Genomic DNA, 11,953 nt, shown 5'->3' on the forward strand with positions numbered 1-11,953 from the left:
TGTGGTGTTTTCATCATCTTTTAGTCCATCTCTGACTGAGAGGAGTCCAAGTCCTGTCCAAGGTGTACATATATTTAATGTAAAGAGAGAGAACAGTACGGTGTGCACTGGAGATGTTACGTATGTTCCACCACAAGCAGACGGTCCGCACCAACTTTGTCTACAAGTATCGTTACCAGGGTAACAAATATTTCATTTCTGTCATTAAAATATGTTAACGTTAATATTTTTTTAAATGATATATCCCATGTATAAATCTGTCGTTACGGTAGTGATGATAATTTAAATATATTTACTGATATATTAATAAACGATCAATTATCGTGCTAGTTTGTTTGAAGTCGTTAAATTTTCCTGATTAAGAAATTTTAAACAACACCTGCATTTTATATACTGTAAAAAAGGAGATAGTGTACCGCTTTTGATTACTGCTCCTGATGTAAGCAATAAGCGGTGTTTTTGACAATTACTTAAAAATAATTTTTATACGTGCAGGAAAAAGGGTGAACGTAGATGTTACACTGTTAAAGTAGTCACTGACATGAACAAGGAAGGTAAATATATTTAATTATTTAAGTTTTGATATGTTTGTTTTATAATGATCAGTATCATCACATACATTTATATGTACTGTCAATATTTTAGTGATGTTATTGATGTTTGAAAACTTTTATTTTGTAGTGATATCACCATGTCGTGGAATCACTTGTCATCACAACGGAAAATGTATGGCAGATTTTAGGAAGGTGCTAGCAACTTACTCGTGTATTTGTACATCTGCTGGATTCACAGGCAGAAATTGTGAACATGGTAAATATAATTTATTGCTATTCAGTTTTACATCTTAAACTTTGTACAACAAATAATTCTATAATTTTATATGCTATTTAGAATAAAACAAAATGTTACCATTTTTATTAGGCTTTTTTGTTGATCATGTTAATATACTAAGTTACAAGTGATTTAACGGTTTTGTGAAGTTGTAGAAACATAAGATAGAACTGTAAGTGTTGTCTCATGTCAACAAAAAACATAGTGGCGAAAGAAATATTTACTTGTTTCTGTATTGACAATAATTTTTCTAGCATCAATATCGTAATAATCGATCATTTCCGGAACGTTATTTTTCACAATTTTCGGTATTCAATATTTTTTAACCGTTTATAACCGAAATTTAGCACATAGCAATGAAGGATGAGTGATTGTAAATAATCTAGTGTTCAAGATTTTGAAAAAATAACGTTCCGGAAATAACCGATTTGCTACAATATTAGCCGATGTTAGGATTTCTTGGCGTAAGACTACCTTAGGCGGACCGATAAAGAAGTTCCCGATCAATCAATCAGTTGTTAAATCGTTTTGTCAAATCGCTGAATTAATCACAAAAACTTTATAGTATTTAACATTTACTTACATCAATAAAGTAAGTATATTTGAAACGGTTTGATTTATTCTGTGCCAGGATTAGACAAGAACAAGACTTTGCCAGGTGTCAGGAATTTGAATGGCACGGTTAGTGGCAGTCAACATTTTGAAATAGACAGTGCTATTCCAACCGACGTCAAATGTGAAGATTATAGTGAATGCTGTATTAATACACCGTATATTGGAATGAAAAATAATCCGTAAGGGACTTTCTGTACATTTTTTCTTTTCAATGGCATGTACATTGCAAATATATGTATGAATATTAAATGATATTAAATATTGACAAATATATTGCATTGTGTTTATTCGTGGGCATATGCTAACGAGAAAAGTGACTACCAACTAAATATCGAGTAAATGATCTAATTTCGAAGTCTAATTAATAAGCGATCATTAGTGTTTAAATCATATCATATAGTAATACCATCTTTACTATAACTTTGATAATTTTCAATAACATCATGTCAAGACTATTAATATTAAAATAACTTGAAACATTTTGTGCCGCCAGTTAACTTATATTTTTATCATATTACACCAACGTATTGATTTCACGATGTTCATTATGACAATAAAATATTGTTACGAGTGCGCCTTGATTGGACGAAAAGATAGTGTGCCATTAATTTCAAGTTGCCTTTCTCAATATATTATGTCAAAATAGTGAGTAATTGTGTCAAAATCAAAGTCTATAACGAAAACTTTGTTTTGGTAGTTAGAGTTATTGCCTAATACAGCTGCAAAATTGTTATACTTGTTTTCTTAGTACATTTGTATTTACTTTTTCATGTGTTAACCGTAATCATGGTTTTCCAATGAATGTTTTTCTCTAGATTACAAGGAATTTGTACAAAATACTATCAATTTTGTGTTCATTGCTCTTGAAGGATCTTCTAAATATTTTTGCACTGTTGCCAACATGCGATATATGCTGTGTGACGTCAACTACTCGTATAAGGAATTTCGTCTTATTGTTTTACATTTTCTCATATAGTCTACCGTTGTAAAAGTTTCAATTATTCCTATATTTCAAGTATATGAAGAAATATGAAAAGGAGAAGATTGAATACTGCCTAAGCTTGTACTTGTATTTGTGAGGGAATATCCACGTTTTATTTTCTCTTATGAATCGACCCGAGTATTTTGGTTCCTATTAATTAGTTTGTATTGCTTTTGTTTTGCTTTTGTAAAAAAGTGCATTTTCTATGTTGTGTTTTTCAGTCCATTGATTGGTTTTATGAGTTCCACTTTGAGTATATCCAACCAAAGTGTGCTAGGGACTGGAAGTACTGATCTTACAAGACATATTTCACAGACATGTGTTAAAGCACCGCTTGGTGGTCCCTATAAATTCTGCCAACAGACTACTACTAATGGCACAAATAAAGGGTAATTTATTTGCAACTACTTATGGCACAAATAAAAGTTAACTTATTTGATACTACTAATGGTACCATATAAAAGTAATCTTATTTGCAACTACTAATGGCACAAATAAAGGGTAATTTATTTGCTACTACTAGTGGCTAAAATTTATGCTGTAGCTTATTTACTTTTAACCTGGTTCTTTTTTTACTTCATATGCAATAATTTATAGCTTACTTTGTTTATGTTGTTGCAATATAACTCTCTATTCCAATTTTATTTCATTTTGTTAAGACTTTCCTATTTCATTAAATATAAATGCTATTTTGTAATGTTCTAATTTCAAGGATGAATATTGACGAGATTTGCATAAATATCACAGTACAACATAAAAGTAAGTCTTTCGTTCAGATAGATATCATTTATTGTCACTTCATAGTTCGTTTGTCTATTAATGCCGCTTACATTTGGGACGGTTGTTTTTTCTATATTATACTTCTTACTCCTAAGACGTGAATAGATCAAAGCAGTTTTATTGATACTACCGAATTTTAACAGCTTATTTTTGTTGTGTTTTGTTAAAGCGAACGTTTGATGTAAAATAGAACAGGCAAAATGGACAATTGACAATCTACACAGAAAAAGCAGCAATAGTAAATTAATTTATGTCCTTTTGGTCATGTTGGAACCGGTAAAATATCGAACTTAGCCAATTTTTCTTTTGGAGTAAATATTTTACACTTTCAGACCCTTGTGGTTAGATCTTACGTATCAAAACTCAAAATCGGTGTTATGTAGCCAATTTTAAGATTTAAACTTGCTATGATATAAGATATGTAAACCTGCTAAAGTGACACCTTTTTGGTTTTCCTATCATTATATATCTTGTTTGTAACTTCTCTACTATTGTTTCAAATTCGCTTGCATTCCAAATTTGTCAAACTTTATGTTCCAATTTATTTGATACTATGTTTGATAGCTTTAATCTGATATCCGTAAGCAGCCAGATATGTCCATTCCTTACTATGTATTTTTTTCACTCTGACATATATGATATATATTCTTTAGTTCTATTATTAATATATCATACATAATAATTGCATTGTTGTTATTGTTGCTTTTTTGTTGTTGTGGTTTTTTTCAAATGAAATAAAAAAAGTTGAGACTTTTGTACGCAAAAATGCTTTATTGGTTTTAACGCATAGTGTGATAACACATGCTTCTTTAGAAAAAGTCTGCGTGATTTCAAATTAAGCACAGTTATCTTAGTTTACTTGGTGCACGTATAACCGTGACCGTTGACCGTCACTTGACTATATCAAAACTCAGACCGGAAAATAACGAATATATTCAGATTGGGGATAGGTAATGGGGAACTGGGAATATGGCCCTCAATTAAGACACAGTTTTGTCTGGAGCATGGACATACGTGTTTTAAACATTTTAATCATTTTCATAAATCTACTTTAGTGGCATGACGCACAGCCTGTATAATATAATTTTTTCCTGTCTATCAATTTTCCCATTTTAATCATTTTCGAATCCCCGAGTAGTGTTAACTAAATAATCGTTTTCATTAAAACAATTTTTAAAATCCATTCTTTGCCTGTGATTAAAGATTCCTAATTAAACGACGGTAAACGTATTACTAGCGATTCATAATTCGTTTCAGCAATGTTTTTAAGTGTATGTTGTCTTCCAACCAATTAGAAGCATTAACCATGTTTCTGTATAGAAAAATCACAGTTCGGTTATTAACATGTACCATAAAAGTAACCGAGGTTCCGAGTGGGTAGTTTAATTGATTAAGGGAAGGACAATTTATAAATAAAGATTCAAATGAAATATCATAGCCTTGGGCTGCATTTAGGGTTTTCTTTTAAGAAAATTTTCCCGGCCTTACGGCAACGATCATTTCTATGCAGAGTAAGACCCCAAACCATAGTACCAGCATGATATCCTCGTCCCTATAATTTTACCCCTACTTAACTTTTACTAGATTAGTAGTAAATTATTTTTTTATCTTTAATTTCAGATTCAAGTCATAACACGGTACGACTATATTTTACTTAACTGTACTAAGTAGCTAACCGTTGACTTTTAAATAATGTAGATATGAACTAAAAATATATATACGAACTTAAAACACTCGTACAATTTATATGTTTTGATGGTGTGATTACATAAATTGCAGTAATGTTTTATTCATAAACAACTACATGTATAAAGAATATCTAAACTTTATATTTATCACATAAATTATAAAATTGATTATGAATTCGTGCTTCAGGATTTTTTAATTATCTTTCACTTTATTCTAGCCTCCGCCACATTTTAGCAGAAGTATTCCTGATGGGTCAACAGTTTTATGTAAACCGAACACAATATGTCACAATCAGATTATTACAGAGCAACAGCCTGGAGGTCAATGGTAATGTAACAATTTCTAAAAAGTTTTAACCTGCCAGCTCTGTGGAACTGATATTAATTTGAATTTACTTTCAGACTGCAAGTTGAATAGTGGCGCAGTGACCATATACCTACTTCCATTTTTCCTCAATCGTAGTTTAACACGCGTTTCTCTATCGCGACTCTGTTCACTCAGTACATAAATTCTAATTGTGGTGTTATTGTTTTTGCGTTGTTGTTGTTGTTGTTGTTGTTGTTGTTTTGTTGTTATTTTTTGTCAATAAAGTTGAAAAGAAGGATTGAATAGTTAATATAGAATTTAATAAAAGTTATGGATGGGAGTGTTTTCTTGCGTCCGTGTTTGTACCTTAAATATGAAAGTCATTTGAAAAGTGTTGCATTATATTGTTAGTTATAAAATCTATTTCAATATACAGCTTTTGCAAATAGTGGCAACAGCTTTTGCAAAAAGTTCCAAAGAACTCCTTTGTACTGTGGTGTTACCGGAAGTGAAAGCTGTTAATTCGTTAGCTTCAGAATGAACAATTTTCTGAGTTTTTGGTAAAATTGTATTCACGAATACTTCATGAATTCAAAATTCAATCGACAATATTCAGTGGTGTAAGATATTCAAATTGAGAAAACAGAATCCCTGAAGAAAGCCCAACACGTCAAAATTGTCAAATGTTGCAGACTTGGTTTGATTGAGCCTTTTAATGGACGCCACCGTAAAGTGCAAGTTACCGTCCACGCCCCCTAGCACCGGCTTAATCATAATTCAACATTAAAACGAAAATGGTGAAATTTCGAATTTAGAAACTTCCGGAGATGTGTTCATATGGCGGTTCTCATGGAAATTTCAATGAGACACAGTAGTGTCATTCCATAAAAAGTGGCGTATGGTCCCCAAGTAAATGAATGCGTTCAACCCCTTCCATAGTACTTTGCAGATTTAATATGTTCGCCCGCTCGATAGGTCAATCATTGGTTAAGTTATCACCAAGGTGCCACTGGTTCGAAGCGTAATTTCTCCATAAAATCTGGGACATTGAGTTAAATGGTCATTTGACTGTTTCCAACGATTCAGAAATCATGTGAGGTAAATATATAGTTGGTCATCTGCTGAGAAACTTGCTTATCAACAAAAGACGAGATATGACCTAAAACTGTGATAAAATCGGCGTAAAGTCTAGAAAAAAAATGAAACAAAAAGCAACAATACAAAACAGTTTACTTTGATACCTTAAAAACTGTTAAAAATATATATTATAAGGTATATTTGAATAACATACGTGTTCCTGTAATTTAAATATATAAATATATATAACCAGTTCTCAGGTCAAAGAGTGTGGAGAAGGAGTGCCAGGTGTTCATTTCTTCAAAACTACTCCAGTTGATAATTTGTGCATGACGGATTTAGCTATCAAGACAGAAAATCCAAACACGCTTGACTTGTGTACTTCTGCAGGGTAATTATTAATCATGAATACTTCTTTTTCTTTAAGCTCATTTAAATACATATTAAAAATGCTGATTAGAGGGGGGAGTATACAGATAAACCTGTCTATCCTTTCCGTTATGATCTCATACACTGTCCTGCTTTGAGACTGTTCATTGAACGCCAACTTTCCTTGTTGATCTTGTTTATCATATCTGATGATTGACAAAAAAGTGAACTGTGGGACATTCGTGTCATGAATGCTAAATACCATAGATTGACCCTATGGCTGCAATTTCAACAGTGATTCTACATTTTTAAACGAAAGCTTTTATAAATGATTGACTGAAATATCAATTCCTTTCATTTCAGATCCGGTGGGCAACAAAATCACATGAAAGTAGAAGTAAAAAATGAATCTAGTAAGCTTTACATATTTAGTTAAAATGGACTTTATAGTGATTTTTTCAATAAGATATTCTTAAAAGATGATTTTTGTCAGAAATGAATGTTTAACCTGACTTTCACATTACCAATGCTTACAAAGCTTATAAAATTAATTCAATGCTTTCGTATACATTAGGTTTTGGACCATGTCAGAAACTACATTGTTTAAATGGTGGTAGTTGTTTAGCAATTCATATATCAGACGCTGTTTGTAAATGTCAGCCCGGATACACTGGCAAAGTCTGTGAGACAGGTACATACAACATACTTTTACACATTTTAAATATAATCTAACCAAATGCGCAAAAAATTCATTTGGGGGCTGCGTTTATTGAACGCCGCCTTTCCTTGAAGATCTTGTATTTGATACTGTTGCTTTATCAAGTTTAATGTATTGGTTAGAAAGAAGACTTGTATCAAAGTCGAAAAATTATTATATTTTTGAAAGATATTATATATGAAAAACAACATAAACAAAGTGTTGTGTTATTTCTCTTTATAGATTTTATAGAGAATGTACATGTATATCTACTTTTTTATAAAAATAAAGAAACTTGTTTCGTGCCTCCTTTATCGTACATATGTAGCGTATATGTAATAGTGTTTTTTTAATAATTCACGGATACATTTGTACATAATAGTATTTATTATAACTTTCATGCAACACTTATGTATTGAAATGTCTTTCTGTGTGATTGGATTCGATATTGCTAGGCTACCTAGTTCATCTTTACTAATGTTAAGATTATTGAAATAGTATATTCATGCTTTTGCAAATTAAGATTTTTTTACTTTTGTTATGAGACAACTAAATTATAATTATATTGTCTTCGCACAGATATAGATGAGTGTTCATCTCATCCTTGCAAAAATGGAGCAAGTTGTTTAGATAAACTGAACGACTATCAATGTAATTGTATGCCTGGTTACACTGGAGCAGACTGTGAAACAGGTAACTTATGATATATCTGACTTCTAACGACAATACTGATCTCCTTATTATAGAGAGTTAAGCTAGTGTACACTTTGTGTGTAAACTATGTGTTGGATTGCCTAATTAGGGTATTTTGGTATTTTTAAATTTTGTTTTGATATTCGTAATATAACTGATAGATTACACTTAAATTTTTACGTTTTCATTTCATGATATCTATGGAATGAACCTCCATGAATAACTTTATGAAGGTTTGCAACTTAAATATACGATAGAACCATAAAAGTTTTTTACCAACGCTTAATTTACGCATGGCAAAGACGTTTGGTAACCGTAAATTACTTATTTGTTACTTTTCCGTCGATGTTTGGTAGCCATTTGATTTGGAAAAGGACGAGTAATGACGTGTAGCGGAGGAATACCGGAAACGTACCAAATGTTTAAGGAACTAAACGAACACCTACAAAATAACTTATGACATATTGAATTATTGAAACTGCAATGAACATGCACGTGTTTTCCAAACATAAGTGCGCGACTTCAGCACATAGACCGATCGATGTCTTGGTTTACAATAGCCCAAAATATTGTGATGATATGAGAATAATAAAACAGTTGTGTCAAAATCAAAACATCTATAAATCAATGTTTATAAAATGGAAAAATCATTATTTCCTGTACTAATGCAGATTTCCCGGCATTTGAGAGAAATGCTTAATAGAGGCTTCGACACGGCTCTTCTCTATTGCGCATCCCGTGTATATAGTGGACAATAGTTGCAAATAAAAAGAATGATAATTTTGCTTAGCAGAGACTGAATACCAGTAAAATATAACCGTACTCGTATCCCCCACTATTTCCCGTATTTACAGGAAGATCGGACAATGTTTATATTTGGTATTAAAAAGTCAAACTATGCTCAGATCATAAACTTATCTCGATGAAATAATAAAGATTATTTTTTGGATTTCCCATGATTAATTTATAGTGTTTTAACTACTAAACTTTTTACCTCGGTTGTTTTCTTTGGGTCTTTTTTGTTGTGTCGGTCACTTATACTATTTTTTTTACACTTTTTGAGCCCGAAAAGTTGTTAACCCTACACAATGACAAAGTTTCGACCGACCTTTTTTCCGGAGATGATATAATATGTGACTACACATAATTCATGTACATGTAAATTAATGACGTTAGTTCCAGATTTATGTAAAACAAATATAACTACAAGTTTGGTGTATGGAAAAATTGCTATAAAATGGAAAAAATACATTGGACAGCGGCATATCTGTTTTAATGGAAACCAAAGTCAGTTCATTTTTTTGGCTTAATAATTACAATCTGCTGATTCTTAGATCATTGATATTATCGTTTTTGGAATTCTAAATTATTACTTTAATATTCGTTACGAGATTAATATGTGTAAAAAATGGACGCATCATTTTGATTACATATTCTTTCAGATATAAACGAGTGTACATCTAATCCCTGCATCAATGGAGCAACCTGTTTAAATAATGTAAACGCGTATCTTTGCAACTGTTCCCCTGGTTATAATGGGACAAACTGTGAAACAGGTAACAATTTCTTTATAAAACGTTGCTTAATGAAACAAATTGCATTTCCATTCCAAATGTTACTGCATACATGTGTGTCTCGCCAAAAAAACACTGTTTATTGCTGTTATAAAGTATTTGGCCCCTCTTTGTTGTATCTTTTGCAAAAATAAACAAATAATAATTTTTGAAATAAGCGATTTTCATTTTCAACCTTTAGTCTTCATATAATTTACATATACTTATTATACCTACAGATATAGACGAGTGTATATCTAGCCCTTGTAAAAATGGAGCAACTTGTGTAGATAGAGTGAATAGTTACCAATGTCAGTGTAGCCCTGGTTACATTGGAACAAACTGTGATGGTATGTTATCTGTTGATTTACCTTCTCCTGCAGTTCTATCACTTTGCACCTGCAATGATTGTTTAAAAAAGTATGCATGTAAATAGTGCATTTGGATAGATAGCATTACTTCTTGTTAATACGAATTATGGAATTGAAATAAAATTATAGAAAATTAAACAATTATAATACAAGCTTTCATTTTTTTCATTCTCTAGTGCCATCTAATAATCATTTATCGAAATATAAGATATATGTAGTAAGGTTCTAATAAGTCAATTAACGGGAGGAAATTACAATTTTAAAGCCGGAGTAAAAACATAAATTTGATACTGACATATATAAGTGTAAGGAACTATAATAAGCAATCAATTTAAGTCTATAAATCACACAAATGAATGGCAATGATTTCAAAAGTGATTATGGTATATTATGAATAGAAAGCAATAACGGGTTGTAATCTACAAGAGTATATGGCATGAAACAATCATGAGTAATCAGGAAATATAAAATACTGTATAAATATAGATAAGTAAGCAATGAGAAATCGTCTAGCTAAATTTAAATTTTAAATCGATTTTAAGTTGTTCCAACCCTCATTGAAATAAGTCTTCGCTGATGTTACTTAATTAATGATAATAATTTTTAAAGATTTTAAATCTACATTGCTCAAAACTTTATCAATCAAGTTAACACTTTCTGTAGTTAAATTGTATGAAGTGTCTGTGAATTTAATTTAATTAAAACACTTAATTGCAAGGCATAGAGATAATTAGAATAAATAAAATATAGTAAGTTCGGAAATCGTCGAGTCAAACAGTTTAAGTCTATTTAGAATTGTTTGTTAAATAGAATTCTTTAACCTTACTTTTGTTTCTGTTTTACATAGATTTTATCATGAATATTATACCTACTTAGTGATTCACTGCAATGCTGTTCCCTCTTTAAATCTTTTATTATGGCATTAAGCATTTTCTTTTACCCTCTATCCTTGCAACTGCTTTATGCTTGCATATTTCAAAACTGCTTAGATATAAACGGATGTGACGCTAAGCCTTGCAAACATGGAGCAACATGTGTGGATAAAGTCAACAATTACACATGTACATGTGTGTACGGATATACAGGTCGTAATTGTAACCAAGGTAAATTTCCAAATCCCTTTACAATCATTTAGATTGTTGTGTAGAAAAAAAATATCTTAGAGCTGATCATTTGTTTCAATTAATTGCAACGTATTTTCCATATTTGCTTGCTTTACTATACAAATCAATGTTATTTCTCCTTTCTAATCACTAATCTTTCATATGTTTACGTATGATAAAATAAAGGTACATAATCAAATACTTTCTCGAGGTACCAAACAATCATTGACCATTGCTTGACCACGTTTTATGTTGTTTTCTTCTTCTTTTTTCTTTTAGTCATTTAAAACTAAACTTTTCTTCAGTTATGTCAACAACAATGGCAGTAACAGGGAAAACTCCAACAACAACTAAACTGACAATAATGTCGACCCAAACTACCACTCTTACAATACAAATGCAAACAAATTTGACAAAAACCTCAAAACCTTCAACAACGGAACCTACAACAATGCCCTCAACAAAACCAACAACGCAAAAACAGACAACATTGACAACAATAACAAACCCAACACCACCAATGCAAACGACTTTGACCACAACGAAATCACACGGCACTCACCTCATCAACAAAACCAACAACACAAAATCAAACAAAATTGATCTTAACAGCATTACAAAATACACACAAACACACGCCATTTACGGCCACTGTGAAGTCACACACCAAACAGAAGACTTTGACTTTTATGACAAAATGGGCGAAGGCGACAGTCTCATCTAAAGCAGAAAACCCTCGAAAACCAGCAACAAAGTTCATACAATGTATACGCTTTATCAGAGATATTTTGTTTTGAATATAAAGCTTCACCGTAACTCTAGTTTCTTGCTGTAAAGTAGCTGTAGGCAATATAACTTGCTATCCTTTAGTTTTTTATGATACAAAA

General features: G+C 31.4%; 1 protein-coding gene across 1 annotated transcript in view; it reads left to right on the plus strand.

The window, feature by feature from the left end:
- LOC132759024 (protein eyes shut homolog) overlaps positions 1-9,942 on the plus strand; it is a gene marked incomplete at its 3' end in the record, with an annotated part of 79,214 nt that extends 69,272 nt beyond the window's left edge. The window contains exons 44-57 of the mRNA XM_060750748.1: positions 25-180; positions 496-554; positions 682-810; positions 1,463-1,625; positions 2,650-2,817; positions 3,141-3,187; positions 4,829-4,845; positions 5,115-5,224; positions 6,534-6,671; positions 7,013-7,062; positions 7,224-7,340; positions 7,926-8,039; positions 9,482-9,595; positions 9,832-9,942. Coding sequence (XP_060606731.1) covers positions 25-180; positions 496-554; positions 682-810; positions 1,463-1,625; positions 2,650-2,817; positions 3,141-3,187; positions 4,829-4,845; positions 5,115-5,224; positions 6,534-6,671; positions 7,013-7,062; positions 7,224-7,340; positions 7,926-8,039; positions 9,482-9,595; positions 9,832-9,942 — 1,493 coding nt within the window. The remainder of the gene's footprint in view (positions 1-24; positions 181-495; positions 555-681; positions 811-1,462; positions 1,626-2,649; positions 2,818-3,140; positions 3,188-4,828; positions 4,846-5,114; positions 5,225-6,533; positions 6,672-7,012; positions 7,063-7,223; positions 7,341-7,925; positions 8,040-9,481; positions 9,596-9,831) is intronic.
- Positions 9,943-11,953: the final 2,011 nt, after the last annotated feature.

The sequence above is a fragment of the Ruditapes philippinarum genome, unplaced genomic scaffold, assembly GCF_026571515.1.
Source record: "Ruditapes philippinarum isolate M1 unplaced genomic scaffold, ASM2657151v2 ctg2425_1_1_1_1, whole genome shotgun sequence".
Taxonomy (NCBI): domain Eukaryota; kingdom Metazoa; phylum Mollusca; class Bivalvia; order Venerida; family Veneridae; genus Ruditapes; species Ruditapes philippinarum.